At 42.2% G+C, this 25,781-nt stretch overlaps 1 protein-coding gene across 1 annotated transcript in view; it reads left to right on the forward strand.

Moving 5' to 3' along the window:
* Nucleotides 1-243: 243 nt before the first annotated feature.
* The window catches only part of LOC126249764 (trypsin-1-like), a 36,367-nt gene continuing 10,829 nt past the window's right edge, over nucleotides 244-25,781 (forward strand). Inside the window, exons 1-6 of the mRNA XM_049951454.1 lie at nucleotides 244-371; nucleotides 5,508-5,599; nucleotides 11,644-11,732; nucleotides 11,950-12,091; nucleotides 25,026-25,139; nucleotides 25,242-25,394. Coding sequence (XP_049807411.1) covers nucleotides 326-371; nucleotides 5,508-5,599; nucleotides 11,644-11,732; nucleotides 11,950-12,091; nucleotides 25,026-25,139; nucleotides 25,242-25,394 — 636 coding nt within the window. The 5' untranslated portion in view covers nucleotides 244-325. The remainder of the gene's footprint in view (nucleotides 372-5,507; nucleotides 5,600-11,643; nucleotides 11,733-11,949; nucleotides 12,092-25,025; nucleotides 25,140-25,241; nucleotides 25,395-25,781) is intronic.

Consider the following 25,781-nt stretch of genomic DNA (forward strand, 5'->3'; position numbering starts at 1 on the left):
GCTGTTGACTAGAAACGGAGACGCAGAATGCGTAGGCGAACTGTCCCGAAAAACCTGTGTGACACTACGCCCCAACGGCCTCGTTTGTAAATAAACAGCGCCCTTGATCGACGGGTTCAACTGGATGGCATGCGGGAGATGTTTGTGGCGATAAGCGGTGACTACGTGCGTCCGGCCTCGGCGACGGCGCCTCACCGTCTCGATTCCGGCGCCTACGAGCAGAGACGCACATGTGATTTTGCAGTTGCACAATAGTTATCGGAGAATAAAGCACCGGCTTTATCTCTGTGGGGCTCAGTAGACGCGCCTCCAGAGAGCCGACAACATGGATGTTGCCCGCTGCCTGCTGTGGCTCCTCGCCGCCTTGCCGCGTGAGTGCCCGCGGTCGCGCCGCTAGCTGCTAACTTCCAATCGCTTCACCGTGCCTATATCGCACAGCTCGCCCGTCAGCAGCTGACTGTCGGCTATTTGCCGTCATTTCCGAGAGCCTTCGTTATTCAGTATTAAAGACTGCCTCACACGTTAACCGCACTGGGAGGTATATTGTCAAGAAATAAGCAATGATTTAGTGTAAAAACTCATCTCGGTCCGCAATCTGCACCGACAGTAGATGCTATAGGGGCATTGCAGCAAAACTGGTTTCTTTTCTATATGCGGAAACATAAGGAAACAGAACAGATTAACTGGAAAGGTTATCCTTCTCGCTGTAGATGATTCACAGAAAACGTAGAATCATACAAATTGTCTCATTATCAGGTATGTGTATTTCATGGGCTAAGACGACGACATCAAAGTAAATTGATTCCAGGTTTGAATCGAAGGAATTTCCTCCCGCTGCCTTCAACATTTTTACATTTATTTTCGGAGTCAAAATGTGGCCTTTACCGAAAGTGATTGTATATCTTATCAGACATTCTACAACATGAGTTATTTCGTGTTTTTAAATTTTATTTTGCAACAAGTGCACTAATTTGCGGTGTGTTTGAGTACTTTACTGAACACAAGCTGGTCGAGTTCCCGAGTTCGAGTCTCGGTCCGGCACACAGTTTTAATCTGCCAGGAAGTTTCATATCAGCGCACATTCCACTGCAGAGTGAAAATCTCATTCTGAGGACATGTGGATTGTCTACGTTGACAGTAAAAATTGTGGTCGAGCGGTTCTAGGCGCTTCATACGGAACCACACGGCTGCTACGGTTGCAGGTTCGAATCCTGCCTCGGGCATGGATGTGTGTGATGTCCTTAGGTTATTTATGTTTAAGTAGTTCTAAGTCTAGGTGACTGATGACCTCAGATGTTAAGTCCCAGAGTGCTTAGAGCCATCTAAACCATTTGGAAAGTAAAAATTGTATTTGTGATCAATTCAATGTTTGTAAAGAATTTCCTCACTCATAGCTGTTATAGTCTGTGTTGCAAGAAACCGAGAGGCAAGATAGAAATGTCCTCACCATTCTATAACTTTTCTTATGATATTTGCGAAAGCACTAGTCTACTCAGATAATTTTTTCAATATTCTTTTGTGCTCCTAAAAATATACGCTAAGTATGTAAATCTGTTTCATGATAATGCAACAGAATTTGCAAAATGATGTGTCTCAAGCAGGACTGCAGATTTTAGTTTCCACCGCGGCTAATAATTAGGCCATTATCTCATTGCAACAATTTCAGTAATCACTCTCTTATTTCCCCGATTTGTAACAGTGACTGTGTTAGTTCGTTGTGAATTTAAAAAAAAATGGTTCAAATGGCTCTGAGCACTATGGGACTGAACATCTTAGGTCATAAGTCCCCTAGAACTTAGAACTACTTAAACCTAACTAACCTAAGCACATCACATACACCCATGCCCGAGGCAGGATTCGAACCTGCGACCGTAGCAGTCCCGCGGTTCCGGACCGCAGCGCCAGAACCGCTAGACCACCGCGGCCGGCTGTGAATTTCATAATAATAATAATGTATAAAGTCGTTGACACATAAGAAAATCAGATGACTTGTTTAGTATCACCACTTTCTCATATACTTCCGCAAATTTACGGTGGATTAAATATAAAGAAAGTAAAACGCCGTTTCTCTTACCATTTTTTAAAATGTACTCAAAATTATCCTATGATTATTCATGTCTCAGCTTCTTGACGGCTCTTTTCGTTCTATCAGGCAGGTTCGTCTCGTGGTTGCGAAGGCTTGATCTCATACTTTCTTTCACTCTCCCTGTCCTCGAATCAAAAGAAAACTCGGGACACGCCACATGCAGTAATTATTTTTTCCTGCTGTGTTGAGCCGCGCTGTGAGCAGTTTTGTTTTCTTGATGCTAGCGTCATTTAGTTGACCTACAACCCTGAAAGTACGTAAAGAGCTTCCCTCGAATATTAATAACTTGACGCTCAGAGCGCGCTATATTAATCTGATGATTACTGTATCACCGTCGTCTGCCCCAACTAATGAAATTCAATCGTTGAAATATCCATGAATAACACCTATGGTGCATGTTGATGATACCCATAGACGGGTTGAAAGCAACAAATGAGGTCCAGAATGAGATTTTCACTCTGCAGTGGAGTGTGCGCTGATATGAAACTTCCTGGCAGATTAAAACTGTGTGCCAGACTGAGACTCGAACTCGGGACCTTTGCCTTTCGTGCTTGGAAAGCTCAGTTGGTAGAGCACTTGCCCGCGAAACGCAAAGGTCCCGAGTTCGAGTCTCGGTCCGGCACACAGTTATAATCTGCCAGGAAGTTTCAACAAATGAGGTAATAATTTCTCAAGATTTAGTTGTGTTACAGACTAGTCATGAAATAATATAGAAACCACGTCGACCACTGCACAGTTTCAGATCACCAAGACAACGAAGCAGTCAAAAGCGTCAGCGACATTCTAAAGAAACCACAGTTCAGTTTAATGTAATTGCTGTCATATGCGAAAATAATAAAAGCGGTGAAAGGGAAATCGAAGACACCTAAAATAACGATTATGCGGCTCGAGTCACAGTACATGTATGGTCGACTCTTTTCCTATTTGAGTAACATGTATGGACTAAGATTCTATATCAGTCCTAATTTCCCTGTTTTATAGCCGTGGCCCTGTGCGAAACATATGTAGCATGAATCAAATGGGTCACTGCGTTTCTACAAATTGTAACTGAAGTAACTTGCTGCACTTGAAAAAAATCAGTGATGAAATTACTTCCTTTTGTAATTATTCTCCTAAATTCGTGGTGTGAAAACTGAGTGTTATACCTCTGATTTTTCGATCACGTTGAGTACAAGTGATATGAATTAGAATAAATCAAGATTTTCATCGCATCTTGCTACACACTTCCAGAAATCTTATGGGTTATGTTACCAACGGGTAATGCTGAATCGTGTAATTTCGCTGTGAGAGATAGAGGGATAGTAGCCTATAGGACAGGAAATGGAGTAACAAAAACAGGCAAGAACGGACATCTAATACCACTGGAATCACAGCTTTAGATTGCTAAAAAAACCGTCATAAAGACAGTAGGAAGCGTTCCTTTCGCGAAGTCTCTCAACTGTTATCGCGATTTGGGAGTACCCGTGATGACGTCCTCAGCATCTCTAGATACTAAGTAGCGCTGATTTCATGAGAGCCATTTGCGTCAAAATCTGGACGACTTCCAGCTGTGGGGAAGGGCTCGAGCGATGACGGCCGCTCCATCTTGTGCTGCTCATAAGGCTTCCACAGTATGATGAAAGAGCATCGGGAAACGAGAAACACTGCCATTACTTTGCTAGAAAGTAGATCCATGTTTATCGTTCATTATATATCCGGTTACATTTCCTGCTGGAAATGCAGCTGCGTTTGGCACTCGGCAGGCTGAATAAATAACGACCATTCTGTATGCAATCTCTTTTTTTTTTCTAAATATGTAGACCGGTATATCAAAAATAACAGACATTAGTGAATAGATAACGTATTTCCAGTAACAGTATTGAATACTTAGATTCATTAGTACAAATGTCGCGTTTGTTCGATTACAATAACTGAAAGTGAGGTGATAGTGATCTACGCGTTTCCTCATGTTACAAGATTCCCGCGCTTTCAAAGAAAATTTTTCGTTGAGACAACATCGAAGTTGTTACTGACTATGCTCGAACTGAACAAGGACAGGAGAGAAATCTCTCGTGCTTAGAGAACTACCCTGGCATTAACGATGTGATGTGCGGAAACGATGGAAAACCAGAGTGGCTGGAATGGAATTTGATCAATGGGGGGGTAATAGTCCACTGAAGCACCTCACACGAAACAACCATTCCATCACTGAGATAAGTAACTTCCTGCAGGTTCAAAAATTAATGGCCGGCCAGTGCGGCCGAGAGGTTCTAGGCGCTTCAGTCTAGAACCGCGCGACCGCTATGGTCGCAGTTTCCAATCCTGCCTCGGGCATGGATGTGTGTGATGTCCTTAGGTTAGCTAGGTTTAAGTAGTTCTGAGTTCTAGGTGACTGATGACCTCAGATGTTAAGTCCCATAGTACTCGGAGCCATTTGAACCATCAAAAATTACTGTGATGTTGGTGAGAGTAAAAGCTGAATGTCTCGCCAGCGCCTTGCTCTGCGATGAGGAGTTAATTGTAAGAAGATAATCATAAGGAACATTTTTTCTTACTACTCCCACAAAGTAACAAAACGGTTCAAATGGCTCTGAGCACTATGGGACTTAACATCTGAGGTCATCAGTCCCCTAGAACTTAGAACTACTTAAACCTAACTAACGTAAGGACATCACACACATCCATGCCCCAGGCAGGATTCGAACCTGCGACCGTCGCGGTCACGCGGTTCCAGACTGAAGCGCCTAGAACCGCACGGCCACACAAGCCGGCCCACAAAGTAACAATGCACGCTATGAGCGTTATAGCTAATCAACGATGGTTTGTGCCTGTCGGGTATTGTGGGCTAGGGAATTAATAATTGTTTGCTAGGTATGGAAGACGATCTCGTTTTCTTTGCCGATGTCATGTTAGGGCATGTCGAACAGAACCTCATGTATCCGTTACGTAACTAATAAAAGACAGTTAACCATGTCTAGTGTTTTACATGATCCCTTTACAACATAATTCCCGTTTTCGCAAAACCACAACTTTAAGCAAATATAAATACAACACACCAGCTCTGGTAGGCCGTTAGAAAGTGAAATATATATTGAAAAAAGATGGAGGGGGGGGGGGGGAGGAGGGGAGCTCAGGAAAGATATATAAATTTCATTCTTCCCACAATTCAGTTGTCACACATTACTCATGCTTGGATTTTTTGCCAAACGTACATTGGCACTTATCCTATATGTAATCTGAGGTGGAAAGACTAACGACCAACAGTGCACAGTGATTACTCCTGTGTAACAGGCACCTTAATTCTATGCACTTCGAAAACAGCTAATGTTCTTTGCGTAGCTTTATGTCACTATATTAAAATAAAGTCCTTTAGAATGCATTCAAATAACTCACATTTAAGTCTGCCAACAAAATTTTTAATTCGTGCTTTCTCTGTTGACAGTTTTTTGCCGAAACGCTGAATGCCGATCGCTGCACAGGCATCGTCGCATAGTTGGCGGACTGCCGGCAAATATTACGGAAGTTCCTTATTCCGTAAGTATGATACATAAAACTTTTATAGACACCAGCCATAAGTGGCCAATAGATTTCACATTTGTACTTATGGTCACTTTACTGTAAACTTAGTGAATTTCCTAGACAGTGGACAATTACAATTAGCTGCGCTTGATACGACGTTATTTCTTCATTCAAATGAGTTAAATATTAACCTATGGATGACTGGTCTTACGGTGTTGTTGTTGTGGTCTTTAGTCCTGAGACTGGTTTGATGTAGCTCTCCATGCTACTCTAGCCTGTGCAAGCTCCTTCATCTCCCATTTACTCTCTCCATTTGTTTCTTCGTGGTAAAACAGGTAGAAAATGCAAACGATTCACTATTTCCCATTGTCATGTAAGAACCAGGACATAGGAAAGCATATGGACGTCTTCACTTCTTCTGTAAAGAAACAAGGCCAAGTAATTCAGACTGGTGCAGCACGCTTGAAAGGAAAACACGACTGTGACGTATTTCCAGTCATCTGTTTACTGTCTTCGACTGTCTGCTTGCGATTAAAGTATATGAATTCTTTGTGCGAATACCCAAAATGTATTAATCCAATTGTAATTTGCTTCCGAACGACTAGAAAACAGAACATTACACAGTTTCAAACTATTGAGCACTTCATATGTTCTTGTCAGAGTTTCATCTTGAAGCTTGTTTCATGGCACACATTTCGTGTCTCTTGTCGAGCTGTTCCTCGTCTACAAATTTCGAACTGTGAACGATGGATTCTAAGTACCTTTCGCTAAACACGCGACAACCGCTTTTTGTCACTGAACATGTTTGTTCCTTATCAGTCTTCTGTAAGCATCATTTACTTTTCAGTCAACTGCAATGACAATCAATTGCTAAAGCTTTTGGGTTACCTTGGATGTAGTCTAATTTTAATGGCTTGCCCAAGAGGACGAAATAAATTTTGTTACGTCTGTAAAAAGAGGAGAATGTGCTATTACCTGAACGACGACGCAACAAGCGAAGAATGGATTGTGTAATGCCTAGCATCTATCAAGATGTATTAATATGCGGAAAGAGAATGCCGACCACCATGAATCGCCACAATATTTTTAAACTAATCCTAGTCAAGGAATATTCAGTTCAATGTAAGAAATTATATACTTTGATGGAAGATTGTCGGAAACATTGGGTGTGCGGAAAGAAAAATTTACATTTTACCAATTCCATCCAGGAAAAGAAGCTAATAACGACTATACAGGTGAAATTACCTTTAGGAGTATAAAAAATGAACAGGAGTATTGAAAAAGAATACCAGTGAAATATTACAGACAACGTATCAGTTGGCCTCGTTGACTAGAGATGTTCATACCCGAAGGGTAGAAATGAAGTGCAGTCTGAAGCAAAATAACCAAAAAAGGATATCGTGTTAAGGGAAAATAGAACTGAGTACACCCGAAGAGAAATTGCTGAGAGATGGAGAAAGAAAGAGAAATATTGGTCCGTATATCCATCTTATATTTCGAATGGAGAGTAGGATAACGGACTGTTAGTATATGAGAATTAATCGTAATATCTTCAGCCGTGTGTTTGAATCTCTTTTTCGGTGACACACTGCACCGTCATCAGGCCCCTCTATTGACAATAATTGGTCCTATAACCAACTTTCCATGCTGGAATAACGGAGGATATAAATCAGACTTAGAGTCAAAAGAGCTTCCCAGGCATGAAGTGCCCGCTACACACTGAATTTTGTGCCAATAAAGCGGCCTGATGTCAGAGCGGTGTGTCCGAAACCGGTCGCATTGCAATAAAGAGATTCAAACACGTCGATGAAGGTGTTACCATGAATTCTCATATATTGGTACAAGGTTCTCAGAAGAAGAAGATTTAAACTGGAATTGAAAATGGTCAGATTACGAAAATTAAATTGGAGTTCCTATAAGGTTCTCTCTCCGGACCTATAAGGCCAACTGATAACTAGCGACAGTATGCGGAATATGAAACAACAAAAATTTTAGCAACGACACTCAAAGCCCTAAGGCGAAGAGGTACGTTTGCAGGTAGTCGCTCGTAGCCAGCAGGTGTGAAAGTGTACTGAGGCTAGACATTGCAAGAGTAACACTTTAGGTCTCTATAACTCCACAATAGTTCTTTGGAACAGACCTTAAAAATTAGAATCCCATTGTGAGTGAGATCAAAAGTTGGCTCCAGACTGTTGCTGACTAGTGCATATGGTGTAGAACGCCAGTAGTCCTTATCTTAACTCTCTTTTCTCAGATTAAAATAATACATTGAGCATAATTACGTATAACATACATCGCAGACGGTTCACACATCTCTGGTAGCTTAAATAAAAGTGAAAATTGTATTTTACTACATTTCTTCTTGCTTTTGACTGCAAAACTACAAATTATTTCCTGGGTAAAAAATGTAGTGCAATATACAAAGTAGGCAAAATTGTAAAATTCAAACAATTGCAGTGTGCAATGTTAAAAATCTCTGTATGTATCTGTACATAATTTTACATTTAGAACAGTTTACTACATATATTTATTGACTGAAGAGAAGGTTTAAGAACTATTATCTCAGTATAAAGACCCTTAACATATTTTATTTGAAGTGTCATGTTACTGTATATTCGAATTCCTTGGTTAAAATTAGAGATATTGAAACTGAAAGCTCCTGATCTTTCAAAGAAAGTCTATATTTTACCCTTCTACTAAAATGAGGAAAATGCAGGTTTATGCTAACGTTACTCTTGGTTCTTTACAAAGGTAAGCTTTTATGAAGAATTAACAAACGTAAATTTGAGGGACTGAAATTTTTTTTGAAGTTAAGAGTATAAGTATAAATTAATTTTTCACCGTGGGTTATTCTAGCAGTTCTTTGTTGGATGATAAAAATATTTTCTCATTCTCCTACGCCAAGTACTAACGTGATTTTTATTGTGTCACTACGTAAAGTAAGTATTCTGTGACGAATTGTTCCAGAGAAAGCTTATGGCATCGCACACGGATTTGAATTTTTTTTCTCTCACTTGTGTGATAATCGAGATTATTTCGAAGCCGGAAGCCAAATAAGAGCACCTCCAATGACAGTAAGGCTTTCTTCGTTTCAGGACTTCCTGTCTCTAAATGAGACCTCAGAATTTGTTTTTATTCGTATTAATAAGCTATTCCTTTAAAAAACGTTGAATTAAGTTTCCTTATTTCTCCATACGTAAGTTCTTCAATCAAATGTTACCAATGAAAAGGAAACGCATTTTAGCTACAGAGTTAACGCTTGACAATTCACTTGTGGAGAGAAAGGAACTGGCTCGAGTATGAAATCCTGCGTAGCACTTGGCCAATGTTCCAATAACTCGAGAAGTGAATTCTAAGGCTCCTAGTCTTGCGCCCATATTTTCCGTATTCAGGCTCTAGGTTACAGAGCAGTGATTTCCAACCTTTATGAGACCGTTACCCTCGCGTACAATCAGGTGTTAGCTATTAACCCCCCTCGTCCCCTCACCGCCATCGACAATATCGCCTCACTAACGTTTAAAATGAAAAAATATTTACTTTGTACACTTCCATTTTTAAAACGACCTAAGATAAATGATTTTTATGTGTTGTAGGTGTTTTATTAAATCACGAACTAATGAGTCAATGAAACAATTGCTACTGCTATTTCTATCTTCTTGCTACAGAACTATGAAGCAATTTCCAGTAAATCGTAGTGCTACCTACATCTCCTTCCGAGAAAATGAAGCTAATTATCCACATTGAGAGTAGAAACATGTCGCAAAACATGGTTCCTCTGCACCACCCATCTTCCTAGCGATTCCTGCTTCAGCGGCAACCTGCACCCCTATCTAAAACCACCAAATTAAAATGTGGGCACTACACTTAGCCCTACTTTTGCTAAATCACTTGATTGCTGGACTGCTTGATTCTGAACTGGCAGAAATTGGAGTTCTTCAGGCTGCCAATGCTTTGTATGTGTGACTGCCCTAATAATAATAATAATAATAATAATAATAATAATACAAGTAGGTGCAACAGCAGTATAATAGCCATTACTTACTGTTGTGTTGGGATGTAAATTAGTTGGTTTGTTGTTAAGGAATTAATAACGAATCAATTTCTGATAAAAATGTAGTTACAGTATTACGAAACAGTGATAATACACTCCTGGAAATTGAAATAAGAACACCGTGAATTCATTGTCCCAGGAAGGGGAAACTTTATTGACACATTCCTGGGGTCAGATACATGACATGATCACACTGACAGAACCACAGGCACATAGACACAGGCAACAGAGCATGCACAATGTCGGCACTAGTACAGTGTATATCCACCTTTCGCAGCAATGCAGGCTGCTATTCTCCCATGGAGACGATCGTAGAGATGCTGGATGTAGTCCTGTGGAACGGCTTGCCATGCCATTTCCGCCTGGCGCCTCAGTTGGACCAGCGTTCGTGCTGGACGTGCAGACCGGGTGAGACGACGCTTCATCCAGTCCCAAACATGCTCAATGGGGGACAGATCCGGAGATCTTGCTGGCCAGGGTAGTTGACTTACACCTTCTAGAGCACGTTGGGTGGCACGGGATACATGCGGACGTGCATTGTCCTGTTGGAACAGCAAGTTCCCTTGCCGGTCTAAGAATGGTAGAACGATGGGTTCGATGACGGTTTGGATGTACCGTGCACTATTCAGTGTCCCCTCGACGATCACCAGTGGTGTACGGCCAGTGTAGGAGATCGCTCCCCACACCATGATGCCGGGTGTTGGCCCTGTGTGCCTCGGTCGTATGCAGTCCTGATTGTGGCGCTCACCTGCACGGCGCCAAACACGCATACGACCATCATTGGCACCAAGGCAGAAGCGACTCTCATCGCTGAAGACGACACGTCTCCATTCGTCCCTCCATTCACGCCTGTCGCGACATCACTGGAGGCGGGCTGCACGATGTTGGGGCGTGAGCGGAAGACGGCCTAACGGTGTGCGGGACCGTAGCCCAGCTTCATGGAGACGGTTGCCAATGGTCCTCGCCGATACCCCAGGAGCAACAGTGTCCCTAATTTGCTGGGAAGTGGCGATGCGGTCCCCTACGGCACTGCGTAGGATCCTACGGTCTTGGCGTGCATCCGTGCGTCGCTGCGGTCCGGTCCCAGGTCGACGGGCACGTGCACCTTCCGCCGACCACTGGCGACAACATCGATGTACTGTGGAGACCTCACGCCCCACGTGTTGAGCAACTCGGCGGTACGTCCACCCGGCCTCCCGCATGCCCACTATACGCCCTCGCTCAAAGTCCGTCAACTGCACATACGGTTCACGTCCACGCTGTCGCGGCATGCTACCAGTGTTAAAGACTGCGATGGAGCTCCGTATGCCACGGCAAACTGGCTGACACTGACGGCGGCGGTGCACAAATGCTGCGCAGCTAGCGCCATTCGACGGCCAACACCGCGGTTCCTGGTGTGTCCGCTGTGCCGTGTGTGTGATCATTGCTTGTACAGCCCTCTCGCAGTGTCCGGAGCAAGTATGGTGGGTCTGACACACCGGTGTCAATGTGTTCTTTTTTCCATTTCCAGGAGTGTAATATCCTTTAAAAATAATTTACTTTCGTGACCGAAACATAATTGAACAGCTTTCTTACGGTTCAAAAAATTAATTTTTACCTCTAACGGTGTTATTACCCCCAGGTTTGGAACCACTGTGACAGAGTGATCAAATTTAATTAGAATGCCTTTGATGCCACGCTACTTAGGATATGCATGCGAAGTTTTGAAATCCATAATCATTTACATACTTCAGGAAAGAGGTCAACTGCTCTGCGAATATGGTAAAATTTATAAAAATAATTTTTAAAATAAAAATAAAATATATTACCGCCTTCATCCGTTTTCTCAATTAAAAATTCACTGATGGCATAAAAAAGATAATTGTTATTTTTTCTGTCAGAGCTTCCTGTTTCATCGTCTTTTTCCAACTCTATGTTCGATCCTTGCAGTGCAGTTTTATTTCTTGTCGTGAGCAGCAACTTTGTATAAAAGCTTACTTTAAGTTTCTATGTCTTCCTTTTGTTTCAGTTGTCACTACAGTTAGATGGGAAACACATGTGTGGTGCTGTTATTATAAACGAAAACTGGGCAGTTACTACAGGATACTGTTACAATTTGTAAGTAGCAAAAACATCTGCATAAATTTGTTTACCATTCTCAGTTAACTTCATTTCTGTTATGAAGCAGAGCTTCAGCCAGTTTTATGATTGTGATCGATGAAATCTAAACATTCATTATCTCTAGGTTATACTACAGCAACAGTAACACTTTACAAATACATGCTTTACGGCGATGTGCGTTACATGTCACGGTTTCTTGTATTGTTGTGTTTAGGGCTGTGCCAGCACAGAACGCTACAGTAAGGGCGGGCTCCAGTGTTCGAGAGGCAGGTGGCAGCGTGCACACTGTTGAAAGATTTGTGCCACATAGTCACTACGTCCCCGCCTATTCGGACTACGACATAGCAGTACTTAAGGTATGAATTTATCACTACTTCTTGTAGAATAAAAATAATAGTAACGACCAATGAAAATGGAGTTACAGTGCTTCTTAAACCTGCGCTTCGCTATTTACTTGCGCTACATTATGGGTTTGAACTGAACTAATGTGGCGCACGGCAAGGGAGAAAAATTTTGGGATTCACCATACCGCGATTCGTTTCCATCAGTTAATAGGCATATTTAATAACAGGAAATCGCTGAATGTTTGTGAAATGAATATGCTTTTCGCACTGATTCATTCTTAGATAACTACGTCAGGGATACACTCCACTGATGATTTTAGAAAAGTTAAGACACCCAAAGAAAAGTTTATAATAATAAGGAGACTCAGGAAAGAAATTAATTTTTGCACTCTTAAGCTTAGGGACGCTGTTTATCTCTGAGCAGTGAAAACTTACAGCGAAAGCAGTTCTCATAGTCATCTGTGTTCACCCATAAGATAAATTAGTGACACACAGGAATCATAGTCCAGTGCAAACGAGGGTGACTGCTAAAACCATAGTGGAGTTGGGTATGGGTTCCAATCAAATCTTATCCAATCTTTCACAGTTCAATATGTTACCTCAAAACCATCCTCGTGAGCAAGTAGTCAATTACATGCAATAAAATAATGACACGCAAAACCAAACAAAAACGTATGGACATAACAGTGAAATACAATTCGAAAAGTGGTATTTTGAATAGGGCACAAAATGCTAGACAGTTACCCAAGGTCCAAAAGGAAAATAAAAAAAATGAAGAACTCAATGAAAGATCGTAGATGTCATGCAAAATTGTTAATGATGTCCGGAAATTATGAAGAGAAAATGTAAAAACAGTGGGCCAGGATAGGCTGCCAATGACAATGGACGCGATCGGGAAATACATATAAAATGTTAGGAAGAAAATCACGAGAAAAATGGCTACACACTTGGATGGGACTGTCAACAGAATAAATTGCTAATGTTGACTACGTCCTCTGCCGAAGGCAATGTAATTACTGTTTTACAAAAGTTTTAGTGGCCTACAAACGCACGCAAATGTGAAAATAATGTGGTACTAACAAGATATTCCAGCTAAAACATGGTACTGTGTGATCTGAATTTGACAGAGACAGAGCCGTGCAACGTCTGTGCAGCTCCCCTGGATGGCCACCTTAGATGAATCTACATCTACATCTACATTTATACTCCGCAAGCCACTCAACTGTGTGTGGCGGAGGGCACTTTACGTGCCACTGTCATTACCTCCCTTTCCTGTTCCAGTAGCGTATGGTTCGCGGGAAGAACGACTGCCTGAAAGCGTCCGTGCGCGCTCGAATCTCTCTAATTTTACTTTCGTGATCTCCTTGGAAGGTATAAGTAGGGGGAAGCAATACATTCGATACCTCATCCAGAAACGCACCCTCTGGAAGCCTGGACAGCAAGCTACACCGCGATGCAGAGCGCCTCCCTTGCAGAGTCTGCCACTTGAGTTTGCTAAACATCTCCGTAACGCTATCACGCTTACCAAATAACCCTGTGACGAAACGCGCCGCTCTTCTTTGGATCTTCTCTATCTCCTCTGTCAACCGCACCTGGTATGGACCCCACACTGATGAGCAATAGTCAGGTATATATATGTAAATGTATTTTAAGGATTGTTGATGCCGTGTAAAACGGTCATGTAAGGTGAATGTATAATATGAGATCTCAGGCTTTCCCGGCGAATGTGCTGTATCCAAGGTTCTCGGGTGTCCAGCCGGATCCGTTCGTCGAAGTTCCACGATATTTCGGCGGATAAACGTTCCGCCATCATCAGGTGGTGCTGATGGAATGATCTGTCTGCGCTGTGTCCGTGGTATTTATGTCCGCGGGGTCCCGAGTCGTACCCCGGAATCCCTCCCACCGCGCGGCGCCCCGCCGGCCGCCCGCGCCGGGGTACGACTCGGGACCCCGCGGACATAAATACCACGGACACAGCGCAGACAGATCATTCCATCAGCACCACCTGATGATGGCGGAACGGTTATCCGCCGAAATATCGTGGAACTTCGACGAACGGATCCGGCTGGACACCCGAGAACTTGGATACTGAATGTATAATGTTTATCCAGGACCGTGGAAGTTGTGAATATCTGTGTGCTTGTGGAAAACATAGCATCAGGAATCGCTAGGTCTCAACGAAGCACGAGACTGCGAAATGAGCAAGGACTCTATATGGTCGAGCCATAGCAGTTGAACGGGGTTCTTCGTGAATGTAGCTGATCGTATCGTGAAACTGCAGACCGCAAGGGGTAATATGCCAGTATATTTACATTTGTGTATTTATCAGTACCACGTCAGCCATCCATCATTCGATGTGTGTCAAAGGTTGTTTGTGGTAGCACTACGATGCTTCAACTAACGTGTGACAATCGTTAAAAATACGCGGAACCAGACACTGTCAGTAAGCCGTCGGCTTAATGGCCGTGCATTCGAACGTCAACGTTGAGCATGCCGAGTTTCTGACGTCATGGTGTGGAAAAGCACGGTGAGGAGTCTTTCCGAACGTGTAGAGCAATATCAAGAACGGCAAATATTCTGAACGTACGTTTGAATGTAGACCAATGAGGTGGAGAAACGGCACCTTCGTCACAATCACGGCATCTCTTTTCAGTACTGAGTCTAGAGACGCCATATTGGCCTCAGTTGAACTCATATTTTGTGGCTTTTATATTATAACTTACCTTCTATGAATATATGTCGTTTCGAAGCATCAGAAAACTGATCTTTCGAAAACCCGTCGTTTATTGGTACGATCTGTTGTGACAAATCGACAGGGAACGTCGTATTGGTGGTTAAATAATTTTCGAATTGTCATTTGCATGTTATGAAAGCATGCAATTCATAGGCAAAGGCACATTTAAGATCCATGTACTCGTAGAATGTGTGAAATCTTATGGGACTTAACTGCTAAGGTCATCAGTCCCTAAGCTTACACGCTACTTAATCTAAATTATCCTAAGGACAAACACACACCCCCATGCTCGAGGGAGGACTCGAATCTCCGCCGGGACCAGCCGCACAGTCTATGACTGCAGCGCCTTAAGCCGCTCGGCTAATCCCGCGCGGCTAAGATCCATGAAAAACACATTTTCTTGGTACAGTTCGTTATAATTAAATATCAGTTAATAAGATATAGCAAGATATCTGCGATTACAGCCATCAGAAGATAGTAACCTACAAGGCAAGGTCGCATGATACAAAAGTTCTGTATAGTATAATGAATAGAGATGCAGTGTTACAAAGTGATCTGTGGTGTGTTGCAGGTTTGCGTCTCATCACGCCCTTTTTTCCCCCTTTCCGCGTTTTCTAATAGGTTCTGAGACTTCCTTACTGATTTAGTACAACTATATTCTATATATTCGACGCTATGTAAATATAATTGTCCTCTCTCTCTCTCTCTCTCTCTCTCTCTCTCTCTCTCACACACACACACACTCACACACACACACACACACACACAGACTCTCTCAAGAATGTGAGCACATTCCGTTGGGAGCAGGCCATGGTGGCCGAGCGGTTCTAGGCACTTCAGTCCGGAACCGCGCTGCTGCTACGGTCGCAGTTTCGAATCCTGCCTCGGGCATGGATGTGTGTGATGTCCTTCGGTTAGTTAGGTTTAAGTAGTTCTAAGTTCTAGGGGACTGATGACCTAGGATGTTGAGTCCCATAGTGCTTAGAGCCATTTGAATGATCCTTTTTGCCTCTAACATCTTTTGTACTTTTACTACAGCATGTCCTATCCTTCACATTACTCAAACATATCCATTCTTACATTAAAGGAAGGAAGATTAGGGTTCAACGTTCATATCGACAGCGAACCATTAGAGCCAAACCACAAGCGCGGGTTGTGAAAAAGTGGGAAACGAAATTGGCCGTGTGCTTTGCAAAGGAACAATCCCGACATTTTTCTCGAGGCATTTAGGAAAACTACGGAAAACCTAAATCTAGAATTCCAGACGTCAATTTGAACGGTTGTCCGCTCGAATGCGAGTCATGTTTCCTGCCACCACCCCGCCTCGCTCGATCCCCATACTAAAGAGCTGGCCATAATGTTCTGGTTGGCCAGTGTAATGCCATTTCCAGCTAGCATTTTGAAGTGGTATGCTGGACAAATGGCAGGGGTGATGTTAATGGACAACATACGCTTACCCAGTAGGTACCTGTAGCTAGGATGCGCGGGTACTACAGTTATCATATCCATCGTCCACAGCTCATTGTCTAGCAGTAGCCAGCAGGGCAGCTCAGCCTTTTCGGTCAGCCGTCCAGCCACCCTCTGTAACAAAAAACGGGGTAAAGTTTTCATTCAAGGAATTTGAGAGATCTAATGCGACAGCCGCACAGAACTGCATAAGAAAAACGACGACGAAACAAATAGAAAGAAAAAAAATTGGACAGCGTTGCTGCCTCTAGATCCTGCGCTCCCAGAGTCGATTCCCGGCCGGGGTGGAGATTTTCTTCGCTCGTGTACTGAGCGTTTGTATTGTTCCGTTCATTACATCTCATCGTCATCACCGCGCAAGTCGCCCAAGTGGGATTAAATAGAAAAACTTGCACTAGGCGCCCGAACTACCGCAGGCGGGGCTTCCTGGCCAATAATGGCATAGCATCATTCCATTTTTTAATCTTCCTCTGGAGTCTCTACTCTCAAAGAACTCCAACAATGTGGCTCCCACGTGGTTTCCTCTGTAGTACACAAAAACTCAATTCTTTAGTTGTCGACTAAATCGCAGGACATTTCACCGATTGAACAAGTATGAGGAACAGTCACTCAGGAATTGGCCTGTTGGTGTCCTTCAATAATTTGGACGAACGACCTGTGATCTACAATAGACTTGACAGACAGTACTATAAGAATACACCCATTTCCTCTTTTATTTTATTTCATGACTAACTGAGCAGGCGTTGCATGGGTATGTTTTATTCCAATTTTTATTAGTCAATATCCCCCTTCTTCCTTTTCGGTCCATCTCCTCCTTCCACCCCTCTGACCACTTCCTCCTCCCCCTCTGTCCTTCCATCTCCTCTCCCCACTAAGTCCATTTCTTCCTCTCCCCTGTCTTTGTGTGTCCCCCTCATCTCCCTCTCTGTCCGTCCATCTGCTCCTCGTTCTCTCTCCATCAGCACTTTATCATCCCCATCAAAACAGGAAGTTGGTGGTTCTTACCCCAACAATATTTCTTTCTAGGTAGTACCAAGTGTGGTTGCAATCAATGCAGGAGTTTAAGAGGAGCTTTTTTACCTTAGGTTTTGCACGGGTACCCACATGTCACATACATTGCAAATATATTTCACATATTTAACAGATATTTGTATACGTATTTCACCTGTATCTCTAGCGAGTTTCACCCTACAGTTTCGTTTTCATGCACCTCAGGGTTAATGACGTCCTACCTCCTGAACTATGCGTCGTACAGTGATACAATTTCCCAAGAAGCTTCAGTGGTATATCTGAATACAGTCTGAAAAACTTGTTGCGAAAAGGGTTAGTAGTAAAGAAGTAATAAATTAAAAATCATGTTTGATGCGGCAGTTTTTCGCGCATCTCAGTGTTTATGTCGTTATATCTCCTTAGATATGTTTTGCATAATGATATTATTTTGCAGGTCATTCATTTATACATGTAGATAATGTTTGCGAAGTTTGTTGCGAATAGAGACTCCGAGGAAAGAAGCAATAAATTAAAACGTCACGCGTGATGCGGCAATTTTTCTCGTATCTCATTGTTTATGACGTCATATTTCCTGAAATATGTGCCGTACAATGAGATATTTTTGCAGGTACATTCAGTGGTATAAACGAACACTGTCTGCAAAATGTGTTGGAAATAGACCATGTAGTAAAGCAGTAATAAATTAAAACGTCGTGCGTGAGTAGGCAGTTGTACTGCATGAACAGCGAGAATGTATTAACCGATAAACTTCTATTCCTTTCTCTTATCATTTTGTGCGACGTGCGGGGGGGGGGGGGGGGGGGAGAGAGAGAGAGAGAGAGTTATGTGCATAGTTTGATGCAAGTCTGCAAGTCACTGAGTGCTCGCATCCTCAAATCCTGGATGAGTATAGTCTGGCTATTTGCGCGTCGTTACGCTTCTTTTTCGCCTCTACTCCCACCCCTTTGACAGGCAGGTGGTTGTTAGCCCCACAATGGTGCCTTCCAGACGGTAAGTAATATATATGTAACAAGTTTGGTTGAAATCAATCCAGCGGTTTAGGAGGAGATACATACATACATTTTTACAATATGCTTAATGGATAACATAATGGCACTGTTTTGAAATTCTAATCTTTTGGTAGAATCACTGACAGTCAGTTATAAATAATATTACTTTGTAAGTTTTTCAATGAACTGTTTATAGTCTCTTGATTAAATTTTCTTTACATCCAGACGAGTATATCTATCAGAATTCCTTCAGCATTGAGAGCAAAATTCACTAAATTGCCACTGACATTAATCATACCAAACTTCAGCACTGTGACAATGTAAATATTCTACGCAGTTGGTCTCTGTTCATTATCAGAAAAGCTAATCAGATGGAAGAGACTTGTCTGTTATGAAATCTAGACTAGCATTCGTATAAACTTACCACTGTCGAATCTGTACAGCTCTGCAGTACCATAAAACGAAATTAGCAAATGCTCATTTTTATTTTAATGAGTCACACTGCCGTTATAACAAAAAACTCGAGACATAGTTTTCTCAAAAAAGTTGTGAGGACACATACATTGTTCATACACATATCAGAACCTATGATTTACTGCAAAAAGGTTGCACAAACTGCACATCGCACTTCTGCTTTCCCTCTGTGCAGGGGCTCTTTTTGCAACTGAGGAGGATTCCCGGCTTCGATTGTTCTACGAGTTCATGTACGCTTATGAATGCAGACACGAAAAAAAAAAAGAAAGAAAATTCCAGGCATAACCTCTCTATCATACACAGACTGCAATAGCCAGCTGCAGGACTGGCGGATCACAGCAGTATCTGTACTGATCAGTCCATGAATTATCATTACTTTATAAGTTTGTAGTTTGTGCACAGTTCTAAGACCAGATGGCACTGACCAAGGGGCCCCCTGACGGGGCAATATCCTCACCCTCCCACCTGTGAAATCTGGAGTACAGAGATTTTATTCATTAGAGAATTCTCACACGCTATTAGAAGTGCGTGAATAACTGCAAATTCTCTGGGATATACTAAGTTTTTTGTGTACCTATAACTTGAAAGTGATAAACTCATTCACACCGAGGATGGTACCGTTAGAGCCTTGCCGGCGTGAGTTAATGAATCCATGACATCTAAATGCAGTAGATAAACAGAATAATTTACCAGTAGATTAGTTGTACAACTTCAAATGATCGCGATGAACAAACATAAGGTGACAGTCAGTCATGTTCTTTTTGGGACAGTCACGATTTTTTTAGCTCTGTCCAAAATTTTTCCATTATCCTTAATTAGATGTTTACCTCCCCTGCACCTGTACGTATTGGTATAAAATATATATGAATATACTTTTTCTAACAAATTAAAGTGATATATTGCATTTAGTACGTTAAATTAAAACGTTTTTGCAATATTAACAATTTTAATGTGTCCCAAAAAATGGTTCAAATGGCTCTGAGGACTGTGGGACTTAACATCTCAGGTCATCAGTCACCTAGACTTAGGACTACTTAAATCTAACTAACCTAAGAACATCACACACATCCATGCCCGAGGCAGAATTCGACCCTGCGACCGTAGCAGTTGCGCGGTTCCGGACTGAAGCGCCTAGAACCGCTCGGCTACCGCGGCCGGCTTCAATGTGTCCCAAATTTGGGTCTCGAAAATATGGTTACTTTAACAAAGATCGAGTAAGAGTATCTTACATTTCTTCCTAACAACGTTTCAGATTCAAAAAGGAAATAATATTACAGATATCCTGAAAACTACGTCATGAGTGGCAATTGCTACTTGTAAATCACTTGAGTTTACCGGTGCCTATTGCTGAAACCTATTGAAATGCTAGTGGCTGGCTACGATCTCACAGAAAAATCTACACCTACATCTACATCTACATCAACATAAATACTCCGCTAGCCACCAAGCGGTGTGTGGCGGAGGGCACAATTCGCGCCAAAGTCATATTTCCCCGTCTCTGTTCCACTCGCGGATCGCGCGAGAGAAAAACGACTGTCTGAACGCCTCAGTACGAGCTCTAATTTCCCTTATCTTTGAATGATGATCATTACGCGATTTGAAAGTTGGTGGTAATAATATATGCTCTATATCCTCGGTGAAGAGCGGATTTCGGAATTTAGTGAGCAGCTCCTTCTGTTTAGTGCGTCGTCTATCTGCAAGTGTGGCCCACTTCAAACTTTCTATGAGATTTGTAACGCTCTCGCGATAGCTAAATGTACCAGTCACGAATCTTGCCGCTCTTCTTTGGACCTTCTCAATCTCTTGAATCAGACCCAACAGGTAAGGGTCCCATACAGACGAACAGCACTCTAAGACTGGACGAACTAACGTATTGTAAGCTACGTATTTCCTTTGTTGAAGGACTGCATCGCTTCAGGATTCTACCAATAAACCGCAATCTAGAGTTCGCCTTACCCGTTACTTGTGTAATCTGATCATTCCATTTGAGATCAGTTCGAATAGTCACACCCAGATACTTGACTGATGTTACCGCTTCCAAAGACTGATCATTTATTTTGTACTCATACATTAATGGGGATTTTCGCCTTGTTATACGCAGTAGGTTGCACTTACTAATATTGAGAGATAACTGCCAGTCATTACACCACGCATTTATTTTCTGCAAATTCTCATTGATTTGTTCACAACTTTCGTGTGATACTACTTTCCTGTAGACTACAGCATCATCGGCAAACAGTCCAATGCGGCTGTCAATACCATCAACCAGATCGTTTATGCCCTGGAGCACACCTGAAGTTAGGCTTGTTTCTGTTGTAGTCACCCCGTTCAGGACGACATACTGCTCCCTGTCTGTTAGAAAACTTTCTATCCAAGCGCATATGTCATCGGATAGACCGTAAGCGCACACTTTTTGGAGCAAGCGACAGTTCGACAGTTCGAGTCGAACAGCTTTGGAAAGTCGAGAAATATGGCATCAACCTGGGAGCCGGTATCTAGAGCCTGTTGTATATCATGCACAAAGAGGGACAGCTGTGTCTCGCATGACCGCTGTTTCCTAAAACCATGCTGGTTTCTGCAGATGAGCTTCTCAGAGTCTAGAAAGGTCATTATGTCTGAACATAAAATATGTTCCATGATTCTACAACAAATCGATGTCAGTGAAATTGGCCGGTAATTATGTGCATCCGATTTTCTACCCTTTTTATAGATTGCTATGACCTGGGCCTTCTTCCAGTCCCGTAGAACTTTCCGCCGTTCCAATGATCTCTGATAGATGGCGGATAACAGTGGTGCTATATTTGTAGCATAGTCAACATAAAATCTTACGGGGATACCGTCTGGGCCGTATGCCTTTCTGGCGTCTAAGGATATTAACTGTTTTACAACCCCAGATACACTAAACACTATGTCAGCCATCCTTTCGTTTGTTCGATAGTTGAAAGGGGGAATGGTGCTGTAGTCCTCTATCGTAAACGAGTTTTTGAAAGCTAGGTTTAGAATTTCGGCCTTCTGTTTATCATCATCAGTTACATTACCCGTACTGTCAGCAAGAGAAGGTATTGAATTATTTGTAGCGTTCATAGATTTTACGTAGGACCAAAATTTTTGGGGTTATTTTTAGAATCTGCAGACAAAATATTGCTTTGAAATTCGTTAAAAGAGTCTCTCATTGTCCTTCTGACAGCTGTTTTCATTTCGCATAATTTCTGTTTGTCAGCGGGGCAGTGACTACGCTTAAAACGACTGTGCAAAATTCTCCGCTTTCTCAGCAACTTCCTAATATGTTTGTTGTACCAAGGTGAATCCTTTCCCTCCCCTATACTTTTGCTAGGCACATACTTCTCTAGCACATGGTGAACAATACCTTTAAATTCCGACCAAAGATGCTCAATATCTTTGTGTCACGCGCTGAATGCTTGTAGCTGACTATGGAGATATTCATTAATGACACTTTTATTTGCTTTCCCAAACAAGAAAACTCTACGCTGTTGTTGCTTTTTTTTTTTTTTTTTCAACTTCCACTGACATAGAAGCCACAACGACATTATGGTCGCTAATACCTTCTTCTAGATTAACTTCCTCAAAAAGATCGAGTCTGTTTGTCGCCAAGATATCTAATATGTTCCCATCTCGAGTTGGTTTTCTAACCAATTGCTCAAGGTTGTATGTTGATTGAGAGCGCTCTTAGAATAACTTCATACGAATCTTTGCTTCTGCCCCCTGGGATAAATATGTAATTTTCCCAGTCAATGGATGCTAGATTAAAGTCTCCACATATAAATAATGGATAATTTGGATATTTACTTCCTATAAAAACATCCTAATACAATGGTCAATCCTTGTCTGATTGACAGCTTTATCCAGACTATTTCACAGTCCAACGCAGTATCGATCTCAACTGCGTTTGCTGGTCGAATGCACTGTTTGCTACAACATGCTGCACCGGGCAACGAACAAGGAAAGAGTTTCTTTGCCCAGCATACCGTGGTGAAACAAGCCGAATTATGGCACCTAGCATTCTCATTGGCCGGACCATGTCAGAGCTCTCCCTTCGCGCCAAGACAGGATTGTACTTTCTCGTTTTGGTAAAAATACGTAGTTCTAGCAGGAAGAGACGGCGCATGGCTGAATGTATGTGATCAAGAAAGTGGCTTTCACCGAACATGGAGCAATTCCGCGGTGCATGAAAGGCGCCCATTCCAAAACGGTCGTCTTTCCATGGGTACGTTCCTGAAGATTATAAAACAAAGATCGTCCGTGTGAACCCACCACCACAAACGAGCATTATCGCCTGCACACAGACTGTCGTCAGAGATGACACTGCAAATGGATTTCGGTGAGCCCAGTAGATGGAAACAGAATGTAAAATATCACCCTAAATTGGTCGCAGTTGTCTTCGCACTCTATGCAAGCAAGGTGATAGGGTGCGTTCCATGAACAACACGACACTGCAGTTCTCGAAGACATTGGGTGAATAGTTTCGTGGATGAACGAACACGAAATAAGCACATTATGGCACCTACATTGTACCAGTTCACTCCATAATGGCAATGTTAGCCGAAACGGATCTGTAGTGAAAATGAAAGAAATAACTCAGTATCACACAGCAGCGAGTCTGGACATTCTTCATAAAAAGCTGTCAAGAAGTAATCAGTAATCTTCCTAAATCCATATTTTACCAGTGAGAGGTGCTGTTGGTCTTCTGCGGTGAGCGCATACCGCATTAGGAGACACAAATAAAACTTTTCTGTCATTTATTGTATCATATGGATAACAGGTACAGAGTATCTTCGTCAATGAATCAGGGTATCATGCTTGAGCTCAAAGTAAACCCTCTTATCAGTGTGAATTAAAGTCATATTTATGTTGTGTCATCCGTTAACTGTTTTTATAAATTTGACATCTCCCTGATCTCTGTACGTTATCACAGAGTGACAGACGATAATTTCCAACCTACTAAACAAACGAGTGGTTTATAAAAAAAATCTTCATCATACATACACCAATTGTACCTTTGTTTTGTTGTGCACTCTTTCGCACGTTGATCAAAGAATAAAGTTGGGTGGTGCTGCAGGCTGCCTCAATCCTCAGTAAATGACAGAGCAAGAGTTTCAGCCGCATAAAAGGACGAAATGAAACTTTCTCTGCACGGCACAGAGATGGCGTTGGCATTAATGAAATTCTATTTTCCAACACTTTAAAGTAATCATGCTGCATATGTTTTGTTCAAATAGATGAACTACGTAACTTTGCCGCAATAAAGCTGACTGTTGGAAGTTCATCCAAGTTAGTGAAGACTTGATGCTTCAAGTCCAACAATAAAAAGTCGAGTGGCTAAATTCAATGTCTTGACGATGGCCCGCAGGGAGCATGTCCCACAAGTTCAACAACTTGAGAAACCATCGAGAAAGTGCACAATGAATAATTTTAAATCTTATCCAAAAGCATATTCAATAGTGAAATTGTCAGTAATATTTGGACCATTTCATAAAGAATCCAATGGATTTTGTGTGCCATTTTGTTGCTCTGAATAAGACGTGGGTTCGTCACTACACGCCACAAACAAAATAGTAGCTGGTGGAAGCCAGTGCCCCTACAGCAAAAACAAGTGAAGTCGATTTCATCCGCTAGAAACTCGCTGATTAGTGTTTCCTCGGAAAAAATGGATTCTTCTTACCGATACTAATTTCTCTGCAAGGGCAACACAAAATTAGCAAAAAAACTACTCAAATCTACCGGCCTGACTGAATGGAAAACTACGTGAGAAGGGGCATCAGCTGCAAATGGAAAATAGTCATATTTGATACGGACAACCCAGCAGTCAAAAATGGTGATTTGGAAGTAGGGAAACTAAGGGACATCAGTACTAGCTTTCTGGCGAAAAAATCAGTCTGTCAGGAATTTTTCGCCAAGTGTTTTTATACGTAGAGCTCTACGACCAACAGTAAAGTATTTGCTGTATCTTAAACGATATCGACAACTAAATGAGAGTAGGTTCTTAAAACTGCACTTTCTCCGTTTAAGGTGCAACGTGAAATGACAGACATATTGCTTTCGTCGTGTTTTGACTAAGTGTCGATGTTTCAGAGTTGCAACATCTTTGCAGCAGAAACTTAGCGCCAGAGATGTGGGTTGCCCGTCCGAGTTAAACGAACAGTATATTTTAAATTCTCTTGTGTAATGCTCCTTTGTGCGTGTGTGTGTGTGTGTGTGTGTAAGAAGACAGTTCTTTCAGTTTCTGAATAACAACTGGTGTATTTGATTACAGGTGAAGCCCGCATTCAAGTTTAGTAAGAAGGTGAAACCAGTGAAGTTACCAAAGCAGGATGAAGAGTTCTCTGCTGGCACCGTCGGAGTGGTTGCAGGATGGGGGACTAAAAACGTATGTGTTGATTTGATACAGAAAGACCACTGACTTCACATATTCTGGTTAAGAGTACTCATGTTCAGAAATTTTAAAAAATATGTGTAAATCCTATTTCAGTTTGGTGTTCCCAAGTACACTCGAACGCTGTACAAAGTGGAAGTGCCAATAATCGACTTCGCAGAATGTGATAAATCCTACATGTATTTCGGAGGTGTCAACAAAAGAATGATTTGTGCTGCATACCCGTCAGGTGGAAGAGACAGCTGCCAGGTAATGTTCCAAACGAAGACAAAGGGTTGGACAAAAATACGGAAACACCACGAGAAATGTGTATCTGAACATGAATGCAGATGTTAGCCACGCCTGCTGTTGTATTTGATCACGCGCGGCACGTCAGTATGTTGCAAGTGTAAGTTGCGGTCAGAATAGTGTTCTAAGTAGTTTAGAGTGCATTCTGTCGAGGCTAAGCCAATTCAACCTTGGGAAAATTGTTGGCGCTCGTATGATGGGTGCTTCCGTATCCAAGATATCCGATGTGTTTAGTGTTTCAAGAGGTGCCGTTCAAAAAATGGCTCTGAGCACTATGGGACTCAACTGCTGAGGTCATTAGTCCCCTAGAACTTAGAACTAGTTAAACCTAACTAACCTAAGGACATC

Source organism: Schistocerca nitens, chromosome 3 (assembly GCF_023898315.1).
Source record: "Schistocerca nitens isolate TAMUIC-IGC-003100 chromosome 3, iqSchNite1.1, whole genome shotgun sequence".
In the NCBI taxonomy this organism is placed as follows: domain Eukaryota; kingdom Metazoa; phylum Arthropoda; class Insecta; order Orthoptera; family Acrididae; genus Schistocerca; species Schistocerca nitens.